This window comes from Bos indicus x Bos taurus, chromosome 10, assembly GCF_003369695.1.
Source record: "Bos indicus x Bos taurus breed Angus x Brahman F1 hybrid chromosome 10, Bos_hybrid_MaternalHap_v2.0, whole genome shotgun sequence".
Taxonomy (NCBI): domain Eukaryota; kingdom Metazoa; phylum Chordata; class Mammalia; order Artiodactyla; family Bovidae; genus Bos; species Bos indicus x Bos taurus.
The window spans coordinates 716,628-739,133 of NC_040085.1; the positions used below are offsets into that span (position 1 = coordinate 716,628).

Genomic DNA, 22,506 nt, shown 5'->3' on the forward strand with positions numbered 1-22,506 from the left:
GGGAAGCTCTACGTATTTAAAAGCTATATATATTCACTATCTCCAAGTTTCTGTGCATCAAGAATCTTGGCTGGGCTTAACTGAGCACCTTTGGCTTGTGAGGTTGAAGTCAAACTCTTGTGCAGGACTCCAGTCTTGTCTGAAGACTTGATGGAGAAGGATCTAGTTCTACATTCACGCACGTGGAGCTCCTCTCAGGACTGCCTCACATGGCAGCTGACTTCCCCAGAGTGAGTAATCCAAGCGGTAATGAGAGTATTAGAGATAGAAGTCACTGTCTTTTATAACCCATTTTTATATATAACATTTTATCACTTCTGCTTCTGCTATATATTTTTTGTAAGAAGAGAGTCACTTTATTATACATTATGGTATTTGTTTGTTGTTCCTTTTTCTTAGTTTTCCTAGCATCTATGATGTATTATTAAAGTTTATTTTAGTAGTATTAGGAAATGCATATTTCATTTGTAAATGAAATTTTGTTTCTTATCGTACTTGGCAGTATAAAAATGAGTGCTTCACATGCTGGAAACTACTGCTAAATTTGATCAATTTTCATAATTCAATACTATGTACAGATTTAATAACAGGGTTAGTTCCAGTAGTCATGTATGGATGTGAGAGTTGGACTGTGGTGTTGGAGAAGACTCTTGAGAGTCCCTTGGACTGCAAGGAGATCCAACCAGTCCATCCTAAAGGAGAGTGTAAACAAAATTTTCACTGTAAAAAAAACGTAGAACACATTTTACAAAATATGCAACTCATCATCTAAATAGGAGTGTATAAGCTAAACTTTGGGACTTTACCTTTGAATTGATTAGTAAATGTGTTTTGTATCAGGATATAAACCCATGGGTTTGGGTAAACTCTGTGTGTTGGTGATGGACAGGGAGGCCTGGTGTGCTGCGGTTCGTGGGGTCCCAAAGAGTCGGACATGACTGAGCAATGGAACTGAACTGAACTGAGTTAACCATAATAGCTTACTGTTACTGGGCAAGTGGTTTTTGGCAAAAATATTATCTTAGTAGGTTTTACAAATATGCTAATGCCAACCAGTCCATTCTGAAGGAGATCAGCCCTGGGATTTCTTTGGAAGGAATGATACTAAAGCTGAAACTCCAGTACTTTGGCCACCTCATGCAAAGAGTTGACTCATTGGAAAAGACTCTGATGCTGGGAGGGATTGGGGACAGGAGGAGAAGGGGACGACAGAGGATGAGATGGCTGGATGCCATCACTGACTCGAAGGACGTGAGTCTGAGTGAACTCTGGGAGTTGGTGATGGACAGGGAGGCCTGGCATGCTGCGATTCATGGGGTCACAAAGAGACACGACTGAGCAACTGAACTGAACTGAACTGAATGCCATTATGGTTTAAAATTCTTAAACCTTGATAAATTTAAGCTGTCCCTTTAATAAAGACCAATACTTTATTTTAACCTTTTATAATTATATTTACATAGCAAGAAGCCAGATTTTAAGTCCCAAGACAGAGTTGCTATTAGTCTTAGCTTAGAGTAAAGGCGGTAACAAGCTATATGGTTCTAATCTCTGTTAAAATAAATGGATACAGTTTTCAGAGTCAGCTGGTAAGGAAGATAGAAACATTTCCAATGATTACTAGATTGGAAATCAAAAAGAAAAATTCCATAAGGAAACCAGAGCATAGTGAAAGGTTGTTGCTGAATGACCCAAAGACGCCGTGATTCTTGGCCTCCGGAGGAGAAGAATTCCATCTGGGGCCAGAGACGAGGCTTGATCGCTCAGAGCTTTTGTGTAATAAAGTTTTATTAAAGTATAAAGGCTGTGATTCATGGGGTCGCAAAGAGTCAGACACAACTGAGCGACTGAACTGAACTGAAAATATAAAGGAGATAGAGAAAGCTTCTGACATAGACATCAGAAGAGGGTAGAAAGAGTACCCTCTTGCTAGTGTTAGCAATGGAGTTATATACTCTCCAGTGAATCCAAAGAATGTCTGGAGGTTGTAAAGACCTCACCAGACCTACTCCCATAGTTTACATTTTAAGATAACAGAATTAGCCAGAGACTGTCCTCAGGCAGGATACATTATTGTTTTATAATCCTAAAGAATGTAGAAGAAGAAAAAGTTTGTTCTTTCTTTCTCCTTGAGAATTCCAGACCCCTCTCTCCTTGGGGACCCCTAGACTTCTTATCAACCTTCCTAGGAAATGACTCTCTCATTAGGATTCATTTTCCTTTTTTTTAAAAAAATCATGGTGTCCTACAGAAGGAGGGACATCTTGCTTTCTTGTGAAAGTTATATAATACGAGTACATTTTTAGATTAAGGGATTAAAATTATCTGTTAATGTGAGCATTGTAAATAGCAGATATATACTTTTTTTTTTTTTAGATATATACATTTTTAAAATATGCATGTTCTAAACTAAAGTTCCAGAGATTGACTTGAGGATATTCTGTGATTTGATTTAAAACCTTACTCTGAAAAAACTTGATTTACTCTTAGAAATATATTTAATGTGATTTTTTTAATATTAAAAATGCATTTATGTGTCAAGCTTCATTAATACAAACTATTTCTGTACACATTCTACACATTAATGTATGTTATTTTTAAATCAGTCATGCCAAACATGACTGCATTTATACAATTAATTATTATGAGGTCAAATTCCACATTAGGTATTAATACTGAAATTTCATACATGTCTAGACTTGATTACCTTAATATTATATTCATACACTTAAGGTAAACTAAAATATAACTCCTTGGTATCTTGATTTGAAATTTAGAACCATATCAGTGTTGTAGCCTTAAAAGCCATGAAGAATATTTCCTTTCGGTCTGCTAGGTTCCACAGTATGCACGGGGTGGGTACTGTTTGTCCTTTCCAACTTCCCTAAAGTTGGGTGGCATATTGTGTGTATGGAGACAGGGGACAGTTTGTGTGTGATTTTTTTTTACTTACCATGTATTTAGTAATGAAGATTTTTATTAGTTTTATATGATTTCTCAGTCAATTCCAGGCTTGTATTTACAGCTAGGCCTGTAGGTTTCATCACATTTTAGAGAAATAAGTAATAATGAAAGTGGAAGGAGAGAGTCCACATTTGTGGTGTACCTGCTATGTGTTTACTATGCTGTGGTCTCTTACATATCACACATTAATATTCAGAAACCCAAGTTTTACAGAGCAAATTACCAAAATTTATAGACCTTAAATTACCCTTGATGACACAACTTGGTTATATTTCAGAGTTTAAACTTCAGTCCATGTCTTTCTGGCTTCAAAGCACATACTATTTGCACTATGTCAAAATTCCTTTTAGAATTTAATTCTTTTCTTAAGTCTTCTGTATGTTAAAATAAACAGCATATTTAGTTCTAGTTATGGAAAAAACATCTATTTCTGCTTCATTGACTATGACAAAGCCTTTGACTGTGTGGATCACAAGAAACTCTGGAAAATTCTGAAAGAAATGGGAATACCAGACCACCTGACCTGCCTCTTAAGAAATTTGTATGCAGGTCAGGAAGCAACAGTTAGAACTGGACATGGAACAACAGACTGGTTCCAAATAGGAAAAGGAGTACGTCAAGGCTGTATATTGTCACCCTGCTTTTTAACTTATATGCAGAGTACATCGTGAGAAATGCTGGACTGGAAGAAGCACAAGCTGGAATCAAGATTGCCGGAAGAAATATCAATAACCTCAAATATGCAGATGACACCACCCTTATGGCAGAAAGTGAAGAGGAACTAAAAGGCCTCTTGATGAAGGTGAAAGAGGAGAATGAAAAAGTTGGTTTGAAGCTCAACATTTAGAAAACTAAGATCATGGCATCTGGTCCCATCACTCTGGGAAATAGATGAGGAAAAAGTGGAAACAGTGTCAGACTTTATTTTGAGGGGCTCCAAAATCACTGCAGATGGTGATTGCAGCCATGAAATTAAAAGATGCTTACTTCTTGGAAGGAAAGTTATGACCAACCTAGATAGCATATTCAAAAGCAGAGACGTTCCTTTGCCAACAAAGGTCTGTCTAGTCAAGGCTATGGTTTTTCCAGTGGTCATGTATGGATGTGAGAGTTGGACTGTGAAGAGGGCTGAGTGCCAAAGGATCGATGCTTTTGAACTCTGGTGTTGGAGAAGACTCTTGAGGATCCCTTGGACTGCAAGGAGATCCAGCCAGTCCATCCTAAAGGAGATCAGTCCTAGGTGTTCATTGGAAGGACTGATAATGAAGCTGAAACTCTAATACTTTGGCCACCTCATGCAAAGAGTTGACTCATTGGAAAAGACCCAGATGCTGGGAGGGATTGGGGGCAGGAGGAGAAAGGGATGACAGAGGATGAGATGGCTGGATGGCATCACTGACTCGATGGACTTGAGTTTGGGTAAACTCTGGGTGTTGGTGATGGACAGGGAGGCCTGGCTTGCTGTGATTCATAGGGTTGCAAAGCGTTGGACATGACTGAGTGACTGAACTGAACTGAACTGATGGAAAAAGATTTTAGTAAGTCTGGACTCCTTTTGCTTTTGTTTGTTAATAACTCTCATTGCCTTGCCTTGCCTTGCCCTAAGTCTTATGCTCAGTCACGTCCGAGTCTTTTGCGACCCCATGGACTGTAGCCTGCCAGGCTCCTCTGTCCATGGGCTTCTGCAGACAAGGATACTGGAGTGGGGTGCCATTTCCTCCTCCAAGGGATCTTCCTAACCCAGGGACTGAATCTGCATCTTCTATATCTCCTGCATTGGGATGCAGATTCTTTACCACTGAGCCACCTGGGAAGCCAATAACTCTCAATAAATTTAGTTAGCATAAATTATTTGTATAACAGATGATAGTTTAATAAATTATTCTAGCTAGGTAGTTTTGCACGTATTTTTATTTTTAATTCCAGCTGCCTTTCACAAACCTTCCTTTAAAGTTATTTGAAACTTCAAAACATTCAGTATCACTAAAACCAAGTCACTGTCTCCCTCCCACCACTGATAGGATATAACCCTGGAAAGAGATCATCTCATCAAGAATAATTATTTTTACTAATTTAATATAAATTTCCAGATTCTACATTATCAACTGCTCTTCTATGTCATATCTATCTAAATGTACTCTTTGTGATCCCATAGACTATACAGTTTGTGGAATTCTCCAGGCCGGGATACTGGAGTGGGTAGCCATTCCCTTCTCCAGGGGCTCTTCCCAACCCAGGGATCAAACCCAGGTCTCCTGCATTGCAGGTGAATTCTTTACCAGCTGAAGCCACCAGGGCAGCTCAAGAATACTGCATTGCAGGCGGATTCTTTAGCAGCTGAGCTCCTGGGAAGTCCTCTATGTTGTATCTATCTAAATGTATTTTTATAACTGTGTTAGTAATAATTTAGAAATAGATCATTAATTTTTAAATCCTAAATTCTTTTTAACATGGTATGATATGAACAAAAGTCAGATAATTTTAATTCATTAGGGCACAGAGTAGGTGTATGGATATATTTTAAATCGTTTTGGGTTAACAACTCCAAAAATCACAATTCTTGCTAATTTTCCTTTTTCCTGTGATTGGCAAATTTTCTGGATGTTTAATTTTTTATTTCTGATTTTCAGGCATGTATAAAACCCGGACAAAGACATAATAATAATGATTTTTAGAGCCTAACTTCTTATGGAAACCATCTTTTAATTAAAATTCATCAATAGTAAACAATTGTTTTCTGATAACTGTTAGTATACAGTCTTGGAGTTGGTAACATTTCAGTATATATCAGTGTTCATTTAGGTATTTCTAAGGAATCAGGAGAACCAAAGAAATGAAGATTATTATTAACTTTCCCTTTTCTGTAGGCTGCCTATTTATTCTTTTACTTTAGTGATAGAATATATATGAAGAAATTATGACAGCTGTACAGCATTTGTAGAACGAAGATTTGAGAAAAAGTTTGAGATTTTACTTAAGATTTCACATGAAAGGGTTACATTGTGAAAAGTATTTCAAGCTCTTGCCATAGACTGTTAGAGCTATAAGAAATCTAGAAATCAGCAACAGTGGATCAAGAAATAATATCAAGGTTAGGGCTCAGAAAAAATTGGAGCAATTTGGCAGAGGAGGTAATTGAAAGGATCATTTTTTCCAGGATAGGAAAATAACATAATATCCTATATAACTCTTTCTGACTTTATTAAATATTTTCCTTACAATAATATAAGACATAATATAGTAATAATATAATAGTTGAGATTTCCCATTAGTAGTGTAATACTCCTTATTATTCTGGCTTCTTATGCAATTCTATATTAAAACAGTAACATTTGAGATTGTAGAACTTAAAAAATGATTACCATACCAAAAAGAGTGCCTTTTCCTCTATTCTAAGAACATATGTGTTCAACTATTCCTTAAGATTCATGTGCTTTACTGTATACCTCAGCTAAAACAAAGTTAGTCTGTTTGGTATCACATCTAGGTAAGGGAAATTAAAAGATGCTTACTCCTTGGAAGGAAAGTTATGACCAACCTAGATAGTATATTAAAAAGCAGAGACATTACTTTGTCAACAAAGGTCTGTCTAGTCAAGGCTATGGTTTTTCCTGTGGTCATGTATGGTTGTGAGAGTTGGACTATAAAGAAAGCTGAGCACCAAAGAATTGATGCTTTTGAACTGTGGTGTTGGAGAAGACTCTTGAGAGTCCCTTGGACTGCAAGGAGATCCAACCAGTATATCCTAAAGGAGATCAGTCCTCGGTGTTCATTGGAAGGTCTGATGTTGAAGCTGAAACTCCAGTACTTTGGCCACCTGATGCAAAGAGCTGACTCATTTGAAAAGACGCTGATGGTGGGAAAGATTGAAGGCAGGAGGAGAAGGGGACGACAGAGGATGAGATGGTTGGATGGCATCGCCAACTCAATGGACATGAGTTTGGGTAAACTCTGGGAGTTGGTGATGGACAGGGAGGCCTGGCATGCTGCAGTTCATGGGGTCGCAAAGAGTCAGACACGACTGAGCGACTGAACTGAACCAAACTAGATAAAGTAAATATTTTTGCTGACTTGGGCTATGATATCCAAGAAAGAACCTCTTAGACTTCCACCTTCATGTGAGTGTAAACAAAATTTTCATTGTAAAAAGAACCTAGAAGACATTTTACAAAATATACAACTCATCATCGAAATAGGAGTGTATAAACTGAACTTTGGGACTTTACCTTTGAATTGATTAGTAAATGTGTTTTGTATAAGCATATATTTCATTCTGTACTAAGAAGCAGATAGTTTCGGTAAATTATTCTGTGTCTGTGAATTTTATATGTCTGTATGATTATGTGGAGTGTAGGTTTTTGAATGCCTTCTGTCTCATTCAACTTTCAATTCAGTTCAGTTGCTTAGTCATGTCTGATTCTTTGTGACCCCATGGACTGCAGAATGCCAGGTTCCCTGTCCATCACCAACTCTCGGAGCTTACTCAAACGCACGTCCATTGAGTTGGTGATGCCATCCAATCATCTCATCCTCTGTCGTCCCCTTCTCCTCCCACTCTCAATCTTTCCCAGCATCAGGGGCTTTTCAATGAGTCAGTTCTTTGCATCATGTGGCCAAAGTATCAGAGTTTCAGCTTTAGCACCAATCCTTCCAATGAATATTCCGGGCTGATTTTCTTTAAGATGGACTGGTTGGATCTCCTTGCAGTCCAAGGGACTTTCAAGAGTCTTCTCCAACACCGCAGTTCAAAAGCATCAGTTTTTTGGTGCTCAGCTTTCTTTATAGTCCAATTCTCACATCCATACATGACTACTGGAAAAACCATTACTTTTACTAGACAGACCTTTGTTGGCAAAGTAATGTCTCTGCTTTTTAATATGCTGTCTAGGTTGGTCATAGCTTTTCTTCCAAGGAGCAAGGGTCTTTTAATTTTATGACTGCAGTCACCATCTGCTGTGATTTTAGAACCCCCCAAAATAAAGTCTGTTACTGTTTCTATTGTTTCCCCATCTATTTGCCATGAAGTCATGGAACTAAATGCCATGATCTTTGTTTTCTGAATGTTGAGTTTTAAACCAACTTTTTCACTCTCCTCTTTCACTTTCATCAAGATGTTCTTTAGTTCTTGTTCGCTTTCTGCCATAGTGTGGTGTCATCTGCGTATCTGAGGTTATTGATATTTCTCCCAGCAGTCTTGATTCCAATTTGTGCTTCATCCAGTCCAGCATTTCTCATGATGTACTCTGCATGTAAGTTAAATAAGCAGGGTGACAAAATATAGCCTTGATGTACTCCTTTCCCTATTTGGAAACACTCTGTTGTTCCATGTCCAGTTCTAACTATTGCTTTCTGACCTGCATACAGATTTTTCAACAGCCAGGTCTGGTGGTCTGGTATACCCATCTCTTTCAGAATTTTCCAGAGTTTATTGTGATCCACACAGTCAAAGGCTTTGCCATAGTCAATAAAGCAGCTGCTGCTGCTAAGTCATGTCAGTCGTGTCCGACTCTATGCAACCCCATAGATGGCAGCCCACCAGGCTCCACCTGATCTGCCTCTTGAGAAATTTGTATGCAGGTCAGGAAGCAACAGTTAAAACTGAACATGGAACAACAGACTGGTTCCAAATAGGAAAAGGAGTACATCAAGGCTGTATATTGTCACCCTGTTTATTTAACTTATATGCAGAGTATATCATGAGAAACTCTGGGCTGGAAGAAACACAAACTGGAATCAAGATTGCTGGGAGAAATATCAATCACCTCAGATATGCAGATGACACCACCCTTATGGCAGAAAGTGAAGAGGAACTCAAAAGCCTCTTGATGAAAGTGAAATGGAGAGTGAAAAAGTTGGCTTAAAGCTCAACATTCAGAAAACGAAGATCATGGCATCCGGTCCCACCGCTTCATGGGAAATAGATGGGGAAACAGTGGAAACAGTGTCAGACTTTATTTTGGGGGGCTCCAAAATCACTGCAGATGGTGATTGCAGCCATGAAATTAAAAGATGCTTACTCCTTGGAAGAAAAGTTATCACCAACCTAGATAGCATATTCAAAAGCAGACACATCACTTTGCCAACAAAGATTCATCTAGTCAAGGCTATGGTTTTTCCTGTGGTCATGTATGGATGTGAGAGTTGGACTGTGAAGAAGGCTGAGCGCCGAAGAATTGATGCTTTTGAACTGTGGTGTTGGAGAAGACTCTTGAGAGTCCCTTGGACTGCAAGGAGATCCAACCAGTCCATTTTGAAGGAGATCAGCCCTGGGATTTCTTTGGAAGGAATGATGCTAAAGCTGAAATTCCAGTACTTTGGCCACCTCATGCAAAGAGTTGACTCATTGGAAAAGACTCTGATGCTGGGAAGGATTGGGGGCAGGAGGAGGAGGGGACGACAGAGGATGAGATGGCTGGATGCATCACTGACTCGATGGACGTGAGTCTGAGTGAACTCCGGAAGTTGGTGATGGACAGGGAGGCCTGGCGTGCTGCAATTCATGGGGTTGCAAAGAGTCGGACACGACTGAGCGACTGATCTGATCTGATCTGAGGCTCCCCTCCCTAGGATTCTCCAGGCAAGAATACTGGAGTGGGTTGCCATTTCCTTCTCCAATGCAGGACAGTGAAAATGAAGTCACTCAGTAGTGCCCGACTCTTCACATCCCCATGGACTGTAGCCTACCAGGCTCCTCCGTCCATGGGATTTCCCAGGCAAGAGTACTGGAGTGTGTTGCCATTGCCTTCTCCCCAATAAAGCAGAAGTAGATGTTTTTCTGGAACTGTCTTGCTTTTTCAATGATCCAATGGATGTTGGCAATTTGAGCTCTGGTTCCTCTGCTTTTTCTAAATCCAGCTTAAACATCTGGAAGTTTGCAGTTTACATACTATTGAAGCCTGGCTGGCAGAATTTTAATATTACTTTGCTAGCGTGTGAGATGCGTGCAGTTGTGCGTTAGTTTGAGCATTCTTTGGCATTGCCTTTCTTTGGGATTGGAATGAAAACTGACCTTTTCCAGTCCTGTGCCGACTGCTGAGTTTTCCAAATTTGCTGGCACATTGAGTGTAGCACTTTCATAGCATCATCTTTCAAGATTTGAAATAGCTCAACTGGAATTCCATCACCTCCACTAGCTTCATAGCAATGCTTCCTAAGACCCACTTGACTTCACATTCCAGGATATCTGATCACCATCGTGGTTATCTGGGTTATAAAGTTCTTTTTTATATAGTTCTTCTGTGTATTCTTGCCACCTCTTCTTAATATCTTTTGCTTCTGTTAGGTCCATACCATTTCTGTCCTTTATTGTGCCATCTTTGCATGAAATGTTCCCTTGGTATTTCTAATTTTCTTGAAGAGATCTCTAGTCTTTACCGTTCCATTGTTTTCCTCTATTTCTTTGCATTGATCACTGAGGAAGGCTTTCTGTCTCTCCTTGCTCTTCTTTGGAACTCTGCATTCAAATCTGTATATCTTTCCTTATCTCCTTTGCCTTTCACTTCTCTTCCTTCCACAGCTATTTGTAAGGCCTCCTCAGACAACTATTTTGCCTTTTTGCATTTCTTTATCTTTGGAATGGTCTTGATCACTGCCTCCTGTACAGTCCATAGTTCTTCAGGCACTCTATCAGATCTAATCCCTTGAATCTATTTGTCACTTCTGTATAATCATAAGGGATTTGATTTAAGTCATACCTGAATGGCCTAGTGGTTTTCCCTACTTTCTTCAATATATATCTGAATTTGGCAATAAGGATTTCATGATCTGAGTGAACCACAGTCAGCTCCTGGTCTTGTTTTTGCTGACTGTAGAGAGCTTCTCCATCTTTAGCTGCAAAGAATATAATCAGACTTATTTCTGTATTGACCATCTGGTGATGTCCATGTGTAGAGTCTTCTCTTGTGTTGTCGGAAGAGGGTGTTTGCTATGACCAGTGAATTCTCTTGGCAAAACTGTTAGCCTTTGCTCTGCTTCATTCTGTACTCCAAGGCCAAATTTACCTGTTACTCCAGGTATTTCTTGACTTTCTCCTTTTGCATTTCAGTCCCCTGTAATGAAGAGGACATCTTTTTTGGGTGTTAGTTCCAGAAGGTCTTGTAGGTCTTCATAGAACCATTCAACTTCAGCTTCTTCAGCATTACTGGTCGGGGCATAGACTTGGATTACTGTGATATTGAATGGTTTGCCTTGGAAATGAAGAGAGATCATCCTGTCATTTTTGAGATTTCATCCAAGTACTGCATTTTGGACTCTTTTGTTGACTATGATGGCTACTCCATTTCTTCTAAGGGATTCTTGCCCACAATAGTAGATATAATGGTCATCTGAGTTAAATTCACCCATTCCAGTGCATTTTAATTCACTGATTCCTAGAATATCGATGTTCACTTTTTGCTATCTCCTGTTTGACCACTTCCAATTTGCGTTGCTTCATGGACCTAACATTCCAGGTTTCTATCCAGGTTTCTTTACAGCATCAGTTGCTTCCATCACCAGTCACATCCACAACTGGGTGTTGTTTTTGCTTTGGCTCCATCCCTTCATTCTTTCTGGAGTTATTTCTCCACTGATCTCCAGTAGCATATTGGGTACCTACTGACCTGGTGAGTTCATCTTTCAGTGTCCAATCTTTTTGCCTTTTCATACTATTCATGCGGTTCTCAAGGCAAGAATACTGAAGTTGTTTACCATTCCCTTCTCCAGTGGACAACTTTTTGTCAGAACTCTCCACTGTGACCTGTCCGTCTTGGGTGGCCCTACCCAGCATGGCTCATAGTTATATCCAACTCTCTTTGGAATAAATTAAATAAGCAACTCAGGAAGTAAAAAGGCAATGGAAGAAAATACATGCATGGTTCTCTCTTAAAGAGTTGACCTTAATTCCTTAATGAGAACTTGAGTTTGCTCGTTTGTTTGTTTTTTTTTAGCCACATTGTGTGGCTTGTGGCATCTTAGTTCCCGGAACAGGGATTGATCCCTGACCACAGTAGTTGAACGTGCCTGAGTTCTAACCACTGGACCACCAGGGAGCTTTGAACTTGAGTTTTCTTTTAGCATACATCCCTTGATTTATGAACTGTGGGGTTACATTAGTTCTGTTATTTCTCTTAGTGATGCATATAAATTTTTAGATCTTGCAAATAATCCTATCTCAAATTATTTTGAAATTTTTGTCCATCTTATTTTGCCAGGACATAAAAAAAGGTAAAGCTGATAATACAGAGATTCCTCTGTGCTTTCATTCCCAGCATATAAAAGTTGTAGTCACGTGGTTTGTGTGTATGTGTTCACATATGTGTATGTAAAATAATTGGAGAGGAACATGTTAACAAATTAACACAATCTGTTATTTAAAGTCTTGGGATTTGACTTTTTCATTTTCTTAACATTTTAAAAGGTATTTTTTTATAATAAATAAAAATGAAAGTGGAAAAGTAAGTCAGACATTAATTTGAAAATTACTACATTAAAATTTGAGTAGTAAGAAAAAAAAATTGAGTAGTATTCTTAATTTATTACATTTAATTCACTCTAGTAATGGTAATTTAATCACAGTCTAGAGTTTTTATGGGTACTTAATCTGTTCAAACAAACATTTTGAATATTTGAGGAATTTAAAAATATTTGTTCTTAAGATACATAATGGTTTTTTGAGGGAGGTGAGGGGGTTATTGAGTTTGATTATCATATGTTAGAAATAAGAAGCAAGTTCCGCCTTGAAACCTACTATAGTTTAGTTTTCCCTCTTTCTCTTCTTTGCCCTCTTCCTTCTTCTCCTGTTCAGTCCTCTGTTTATCTCTCTTATTACCCTTTGTATATTTTGCCTGTTTCCTGATAGATTAATTCCAGGTGACTTTGATCAATATGCTAAGCACTTGTGATATTATTTATATAGTTTTGTGTGCTTTTTTATAAGAAGTAGGAACTTTAGCACATAAAACTTACTTAGAATTCCTTCTGAAAACTTCTAATTTTCCAGTCTACTATCACCAAAAATAGAGGTTGGCCTTGCATTTTTTAAGTGGTAACCTGAATAGTCAGTGGTAGAATTAGACTGGAAAAATTTGAATATTTGCAGAGAAAATGTACTTTTAAACCAATATGCTAAACCACAAGGACCTGGAGTTCTTTCCTTTGAGCTGTACATTTACTGTTTGTGCTTCTGAGCTGAAGTGAAACAGACTGTATTCTATAATATCAAACAATAAAAATGTTTGACTGTTTTCTTTCTCAAAGAAACTTTTTGTTTATAAGGCACAGTTATATCCATTCATAGGCCTTGGGACTATATATGTGACTATATGTGAATGCATAATATCCACAGGACAAATACTTCTTTGGAAGAAAACAAACAAAATTCTGTATGATCTGTGAACATCAGCTTTTTTCAAGGATACTCAGAGTGTACCCTCTTCCCTTTTAGGGTCTCTTTATCTTAAAGAGAGAGAAGTAGGACAGGTGATTATCACAGCTTTGGATATTTGGCTTAACTTTAGTAATAATAAGTATTGATTGAGGTTTTATCATGTACCAGACATGCATTGGAGAAGGAAATGGCAAGCCACTCCAGTGTTCTTGCCTGGAGAATCCCAGGGACGGGGGAGCCTGGTGGGCTGCTGTCTATGGGGTCACACAGAGTCGGACACGACTGAAGCGACTTAGCAGCAGCAGCAGCAGCAGACGCCATACTGGTACATAATAAAAGGGAAGATCAGCGTTTCTAGGCTTCCCTGGTGGCTCAGACCGAAAAGTGTCTGTCTGCAATGCAGGAGACCTGGATTTGATCCCTGGGTTGGGAAGATCCCCTGGAAAAGGAAATGGCAGCCCACTCCAGTATTCTTGCCTGGAAAATCCCACGGACGGCAGAGGTCCGTGGGGTCGCAAAGAGTCAGACACAACTGAGCGAAGGGAAGAAACACCATACTAGGCACTTCCATTATATGCTGCCCTCACAAAGCTGTTTGAAATAATACTAAATCTCACTTCCCAGAAAAATATGGAAAATTATTGTACTTTGTTATAGTATGTGATCACCTCTGTTAGGAGCTCCCCCTTTCAATTTTGGATTTTTAGGTAAAAAAACTCAGTGAGAACTAATGGGAAGAATACAGATAACCAGTACTAATGAGAAATTTTAGAAATTTGAAAATAAGAGAAATACTAAAAACAAAAGAAGAATCACCATAATAACATAAATGATAGTACCAAAAGTAGCATGTAGAGATCCAAGTATACTAAAGCTTAGTATGATGTTTATCTTTCTTCAATGATTTTTCTTATATTTAGATAGAATTGAAGAATATTTAATCAAAGAAATTAGATTTAACAAAGTAACTTAATTGCCCAAGGTAGAAATATAAGCTAGAATTTTTTAATATTAATGGAGCCTGGCAAGCATGTAAATTGTAAATATTCTTACATTATAAGTCTCAAAAGCTTTAATAAACCAGTTTAACCATTAAATATCATAGGAAAATAAGGCTTATAAAATCAAAAGTTGTTAAGCTATAGACTTGTCCTTATGTATATATTAAAATAAGGGAAAATTAATAGTATTTTTAAATAATTAACTTCAGAAAAGCAGTTTTTCTCCCAGTCTTTTAATGTGAATAAGTGACCTTGCTATGTGAATAAAAGAATTAAGAAAATGATAAAAACTGAGTTCAACCATATAATAAATATTTATTGACCACCTACTCTGTGCCAAGCACTGTGTGAGGCATTTGGTATACATCAGTGGGAGAACCACGTTCACTGCCCTCATGGAACTTAACGTTTCCATGGGGAGGCAGACAGCAAACCTAGTAAGTAAGTATGTCAGGGAGTGATGAACGTAGTAAGTGAACTATGCAAAACAGTAGGGCGTTGGGAAGAGGGATGGGACGGATAACCAGGCTACAATTTTAAATAGGGAGTCAGGGTATGCCCTCATTAAGAAGGTGACATTTAACCCAAGACTTGAAGGAGATAAGGGAGTCTAGTCAAAGAACTGGCCAAAGAACCCTCCAGGAGAAAGGAACTGTCGGTGCAAAAGGCCTCAAGGTCAGAGCACCTCACAGATTTGAGAACAGCAAAGTTGGACAGCAGTGAGCAAGCAGGGGAGAACATTAGGTATGAGGGTAGACAGGTAACAGGTAAGAGTGATACAGATTCTGTAAAGATTTGGGGTTTTATTCTAGAGTGAGGTGAGGTACCATTATACAGTTTTTAGCAGAGGAGTCATGTGACCTAACTCATGGTTAGAAGAATCAGTTTGGATACTGTGTTGATAATTGACTATAGGAGGGCAAGGACAGGAACAGAAACGATTTAAGAGGCTATTGCAATAATCCAGGAAAAAAATAATGGTGGTTCAGACTAGTGTGAAAATAGTGAGAGAAAGTTACATTCCTGTTAGACTTTGAAAATAGAGCCCACAAGATTTCCTGACAGTTTGGATGCGGAGTGTATGAGAAAGAGGAGAGTCAAGAATGACTACAAGGTGTTTTGCATTATCGATTGGAAGGGATTAGAGTTGCCCCCAGCTGAGATGCTTCTGCTGCTGCTGCTGCTGCTAAGTCGCTTCAGTCGTGTCCGACTCTGTGTGACCCCATAGATGGCAGCCCACCAGGCTCCCCCGTCCCTGGGATTCTCCAAGCAAGAACACTGGAGTGGGTTGCCATTTCCTTCTCCAAAGCATGAAAGTGAAAAGTGAAAGGGAAGTCGCTCAGTCGTGTCCGACTCTTCGCAACCCCATGGACTGCAGCCCACCAGGCTCCTCCGTCCATGGGACTTTCCAGGCAAGAGTACTGGAGTTGGGTGCCATTGCCTTTTCCGTCAGCTGAGATGAGGAAGGCTGAAAATTGAGCTGGTTTGGGGGATGGAGGCAGATTAGAAGGTCCATTTCGGACTTGTTAAATTTGAGATGTCAGGCAGGCATTTGGACTAGAGCTGTAAACTTGGAAGTCATTAGCATGTAGATGAAAGTAAATCTGTGCCCATGAAACTGGATATATGTTGCCATGGGGCATCATGTTGCAGTGGGGCATCAACAAGGCAGCAAAGGTAACTGAAAACTACGTGTCTCACGACTTTGCCTGGCGCCAATATTGCTTATAGCCCAGTCCTTCTCACCAATTAAGGACTAAAATCAATTCTCAAGAGATTGGGGACTAAGTAATATACTATATGTGAAGTAGTAGGCATTCAATAATTGTTTCTTTTCCTTTCATACATTTCACCATTTAAAGGAAAATGCAGCCTAAAGGTAGGCTGTCTGCATCTAGCCTCTTCATTCTTAAGTAGTGTTGGTCTGGGAAAATTATGAATGAATTACACTCACCTGTTTTACTAGAAAATGAGGCTATTGGATTACTAAAGCATAAGGCAAAATACAGGATAATATTACGCTGAATGTGAAAGCTGAAGAGAAGAATATTCAAAGGATAACAGAAAATCAACCTGTATTCCCTTAGTTACCAGTGGTTCTTATACTTCATGGCACACTGGAATTATTTGGGCATCTCTTAAAAATATTTATATCTGACTTCTACTCCTAGACTTTCTGACCTACTTGGTATGGCATATAAGCTGGGCATCAAGGGTTTTAAGATCTCTACGGTGGATGTAATGTGTAGCAAAGTTTGATAACTATTGTGATATACAGGTTTTTATTTTTTTCCTAATGGAACCATCACTAATACTCACAGTATTCAAATTTCATTTTATAATTTACTTTTTTCTTTGCTGGTACTAAAAATGAAAGCAACTCTCAAGAAAAGGTCCTCTTAAGGGCATTATGCTAAGGGAAATAAGTCAGAGAAAAATACTGTATAATCTCACTTACATGTGGAATCTAAAACCAAAAACAGAAAACTCACAGAGAACAGATTGGTGGTTGCCAGTGGCAGTGATGGGGAGTGGAGTGAAGGGGTGAGAGGTAGTGGGTGGGGGAAATAGGTAAAGGGAGTCAAAAGGTGTAAGCTTTCAATTATAAAATAAGTCATGCAAATGTAATGCACAACATGGTGACTATAGTTAATACAACATTGTATTGTTGAAAATTGCTAAGAGAATGGATCTTAAAAGTTCTCATCACAAGAAAACCATTTGTAACTATCTATTTCTGCTTTATTAACTATGCCAAAGCCTTTGACTGTGTGGATCACAATAAACTCTGGAAAATTCTGAAAGAGATGGGAATACCAGACCACCTGATCTGCCTCTTGAGGAACCTGTATGCAGGTCAGGAAGCAACAGTTAGAACTGGTCACGGAACAACAAACTGGTTCCAAATAGAAAAAGGAGTACGTCAAGGCTCTATACTGTTACCCTGCTTATTTAACTTATATGCAGAGTACATCTTGAGAAATGCTGGGCTGGAAGAAGCACAAGCTGGAATCAAGATTGCCAGGAGAAATATCAATAACCTCAGACATGCAGATGATACCACCCTTATGGCAGAAAGTGAAGAGGAACTAAAAAGCCTCTTGATGAAAGTGAAAGTGGAGAGTGAAAAAATTGGCTTAAAGCTCAACATTCAGAAAACGAAGATCATGGTATCTGGTCCCATCACTTCATGGCAAATAGATGGGGAAACAGTGGAAATAGTGTCAGACTTTATTTTGGGGGGCTCCAAAATCACTGCAGATGGTGATTGTAGCCATGAAATTAAAAGACTCTTACTCCTTGGAAGGAAAGTTATGACCAACCTAGATAGCATATTCAAAAGCAGAGACATTACTTTGCCAACAAAGGTCCATCTAGTCAAGGCTATGGTTTTTCCAGTGGCCAGAAGAAAGCTGAGCGCCAAAGAATTGATGCTTTTGAACTGTGGTGTTGGAGAAGGGACTCTTGAGAGTCCCTTGGACTGCAGGGAGATCCAGCCAGTCCATTCTAAAGGAGATCAGTCCTGGGTGTTCTTTGGAAGGACTGATGCTAAAGCTGAAACTCCAGTACTTTGGCCACCTCATGCAAAGAGTTAACTCATTGGAAAGGACTCTGATGCTGGGAGGGATTGGGGGCAAGAGGAGAAGGGGACGACAAAGGATGAGATGGCTGGATGGCATCACCGACTCAATGGAAGTGAGTTTGAGTGAACTCCAGGAGTTGGTGATGGACATGAGGCCTGGCGTGCCGCGATTCATGGGGTCGCAAAGAGTCGGACATGACTGAGTGACTGAACTGAACTGATGGTGATGTTAAAATAGAAAAAAGGGAAGGGGAGAGCAGGGGGTCAATGGGGAGAGAAGGGCCTTAAGGCAGAGTAGAATAAACGAGCCTGCTGTAAATCATCCAAATGAGAAGTTATGGTCATAATGTGTTGTAGATTCATGGCAGCTATTCACCTGGCTATTTATTTGTAGTATGTGAAAAAAGTGAATGTGTTAGTCTCTCAGTCATGTCCAACTCTTTGCAACCTCATGGACTGTAGTCCCAGCCCAGGGATCAAACCTGAGTCTCCTGCATTGCAGGCAGATTCTTTACAGCCTGAGCCACCAGGGTAGAAGAGCCCCAAACTGGAGGCAGCTGTGATGTCGTGATAGCTGCGTTAGATCTGGAGTAAGAAGACTTGGAGTGAAATCCTAGATCTTTTGCTTTTTATCAAAGCCATGGTGGGCAATTCATTTAACCTTCCTGAAATTCAAATTTCTTTCTCCCTAAATGAAAATGAGCAAAGCTATTTTCTGTGGTTGTTTTAATTGTTTTTAAAAGCTAATGTATGTGAAGGTAAATTATAAAGAGTTATATTAAGATCCTAAAGAATTATTATTTGAAATTAACCTCAGAAGTGACATGACATTGCAAAGTGTAATGATTTCCTGTAAGGGGATAGATGTTTTTTTCCTGTATTTTTTCACTGATTTAAGAATGGAACTCTGCAAACAGTAAATGCTATTGAACTTACATTTGGCAGGGCAAGTGTTATTTTGTATTTATTTCTCATACAGTGCATTGTGCTGTGCAGTGATTATAGTCACCCAGTTGTGTCTGAGCTCCTCTGTCCATGGGGATTCTCCAGGCGGGAATACTGGAGTGGGTTGCCATGCTCTCCTCCAGGGGATCTTCCCAACCCAGGGATCGAACCCAGTCCTCTCACATTGCAGGTGGATTCTTTACTGTCTGAGCCACCAGGGAAGCCCATACAATGCATTAAATAGGGGGGAAAAAATGAACTTTGGACACAAATGTTGTCACTTATCAAATCTCTGTCAGTAGGCATGTTCCATAACTTAGGTTTCTTTTCTCTTTATATTGGGGATAATAATATCTACCTTCCAGGGCTGATGGAAGTATTCAAGTGTAAAGCACCATGTGTAAAGCACCATGTGTAAAGCAAATTCAAGTGTAAAGCACCATGTGTAGTGACTGGCACAGTGTTGGCAGGAAATGTTAATTTTATCCTTTCTTCCCTCCATGAGTATAAATCTTGGGATAATAATTTTAAAATCTGAGTACTAATTATTTCTCAGTAGCCAAAAAATCTTAACTGTCATTTTTGTTTTGCTGATTTCTATGTCATTTTAAAATGACACCCCTCTCCCAAACCCTTGCCCTCCATGAATGCTTTGAAAAACATGTTTGTTTTGTATGCTTTTTCAGATAATAAAAAGAGCCATTTTACCATTAACTTTTTTTCTTTTCTTAAGGTTTACACCATGGGTAGCACAAAGGAGAAGAGTGATGGCACAAAGGAGAAGAATGACAATTACAAAGACGATCTTCTGCTTAGGATGGGACTTAATGATAATAAAGCTGGAATGGAAGGATTAGACAAAGAGAAAATCAACAAAATTATAATGGAAGCCACAAAGGTATGTTTCTTCTTCCTTTCAATATCTTTAATTTAGTAACCTTTTTACTTTTTAAAAAAAGGAAATTATTAAGTTCTTGATGACACTTTAAGTATTTAAATATATAAAATTGTTAAGCTCCAGTGCATGTAGAATAATCTCTCCTTTCTCTGCTAATGCTTTTGCATTCTGCTTGGTACTTAACACGCACATAGTATGCTTGTTAAAGCAAAATAATGTGTGTCTTCTTTTTCAGCCCTTTTTTCCCACCTCAAGAGGAGAATACTACAATTGCAGGTTTTTTTGTTTTTGTTTCAGTTATATCTTGGAAGTCTTTCTGTATAAGAAAGTAAAGATCTTCCCTCTTTTTATGCCTGCATAGGTGGATATACTATGATTTATTGAACTAGCCAGAATCTTTGTTAATGAACATATAAGTCATTTGCAGTCTTTTCATCTTTACACATAATACTACAGTAAATAACCTTGTATTTCATAACTTTATTACATATGTGCAAATATAACTACAGGAGAGATTCCCTGAACCAAATACAGATAGCTTGAAAGGATATACACATGTGTATTTTTCAATGAATTGCTCAATTGCCCTCCTTATTAGTTGTATCAATTTACATTTCCACTGCCAATATATAAGAATATATTGAATCCATACCAACACAGTGTGTTACTGTACTTTTGGATTTGCCAGTCTTCAGTAATGCAATGTAGTGTTAATTTATGTTTCTCATCCAATTTCAAAATGTTTGTAAGATACCATTAAAAATACAAAGATAAGTAACATACTAGAGTAAAATATCTATTTGCAAAACACACATCTATTAAAGGACTTATATCCAGAAAATATGAATTATTCTTACAGCTCATTAATGAGAAGACAACCCAATCAAAAATGTGCAACACATATAAATAGACACTTTACTAAGGAAGATATAAGAATGGCTCATGAGAAGATGTTCAACATTAGTGATTAGGAAAAAGCAAATTAAAACTACAATGAGGGACTTCCCTTGTGGTTCAGTGGTTAAGAATCCTCCTTCTACAAATGCTAACAAGTCTGAAAGGGGAAATTAACAGTAACACAATAATAGTGGGAGACTTTAATACCCCACTCACACCTATGGATAGATCAACCAAACAGAATTAGCAGGAAACACAAAATTTAAATGATACAATGGACCAGTTAGACCTAATTGATATCTATAGGACATTTCACCCCAAAACAATGAATTTGACCTTTTTCTCAAGTGCACACATAAAATTCTCCAGGTTAGATCATATCCTGGGCCATAAATCTAGCCTTGGTAAATTCAAAAAAATTGAAATCATTTCAGGCATCTTTTCTGATCACAGTGCAGTAGGATTAGATGTCAACTACAGGAAAAAAAGTATTAGAAATAAAAACATATGGAGGCTAAACAACATGCTTCTAAATAAGCAACAAATTACTGAAAAAATCAAAAAAGAAATCAAAATATGCATAGAAATGAATGAATGTGAAAACACAACAACCCAAAACCTATGGGACTCACTAAAAGCAGTGCTAAGGGGAAGGTTCATAGCAATACAAGCATACCTCAAGAAACAGGAGAGAAATCAAATAAATAATCTAAGTTTACACCTAAAGCAACTAGAAAAAGAAGAAATGAAGAACCCCAGGGTTAGCAGAAGGAAAGAAATCTTAAAAATTAGGGCAGAAATAAACGCAAAAGAAACAAAAGAGACCATAGCAAAAATCAACAAAGCTAAAAGCTGGTTCTTTGAGAGATAAATAAAATAAACAAACCATTAGCCAGACTCATCAAGAAAAAAACAAAGAAGAATCAAATCAACAGAAATGAAAATGGAGAAATCACAACAGATAACACAGAAATACAAAGGATCATAAGAGACTACTATCAGCAGCTATATGCCAATAAAATTGACAACTTGGAAGAAATGGACAAATTCTTAGAAAAGTATAACCTTCCAAAACTGAACCAGGAAGAAATAGAAAATCTTAAGAGACCCATCATAGAGAAGAGCTAACACCTATCCTAGACATTACTTTGCCCACAGAGGTCCGTCTAGTCAAGGCTATGGTTTTTCCAGTGGTCACGTATGGATGTGAGAGTTGGACTGTGAAGAAAGCTGAGCACCAAAGAATTGATGCTTTTGAACTATGGTGTTGGAAAAGACTCTTGAGAGTCCCTTGGACTGCAAGGAGATCCAGCCAGTCCATTCTAAAGGAGATCAGTCCTGGGTGTTCTTTGGAAGGACTGATGCTAAAGCTGAAACTCCAGTACTTTGGCCGCCTCATGCAAAGAGTTGACTCATTGGAAAAGACTCTGATTCTGGGAGGGATTGGGGGCAGGAGGAGAAGGGGACGACAGAGGATGAGATGGCTGGATGGCATCACTGACTCGATGGACGTGAGTCTGAGTGAACTCCAGGAGTTGGTAATGGACAGGGATGCCTGGCGTGCTGCAGTTCAAGGGGTCACAAAGAGTCGGACACGACTGAGTGACTGAAGTGAACTGACTGAACACCTATCCTACTCAAACTCTTCCAGAAAATTGCCGAGGAAGGTAAACTGCCAAACTCATTCTGTGAGGCCACCATCACCCTAATACCAAAACCAGACAAAGATGGCACAAAAACAGAAAACTACAAGCCAATATCACTGATGAACATAGATACAAAAATCCTTAACAAAATGCTAGCAAACAGAATCCAACAACATACTTAAAAAATCATACATCATGACCAAGTA

General features: G+C 38.6%; 1 protein-coding gene across 2 annotated transcripts in view; it reads left to right on the forward strand.

The window, feature by feature from the left end:
- POLK (DNA polymerase kappa) overlaps positions 1-22,506 on the forward strand; it is an 80,885-nt gene that overhangs the window by 22,601 nt on the left and 35,778 nt on the right. For both annotated transcript variants that reach the window (XM_027552895.1, XM_027552896.1), the window contains exon 2: positions 19,593-19,757. In XM_027552895.1, coding sequence (XP_027408696.1) covers positions 19,593-19,757 — 165 coding nt within the window. The remainder of the gene's footprint in view (positions 1-19,592; positions 19,758-22,506) is intronic.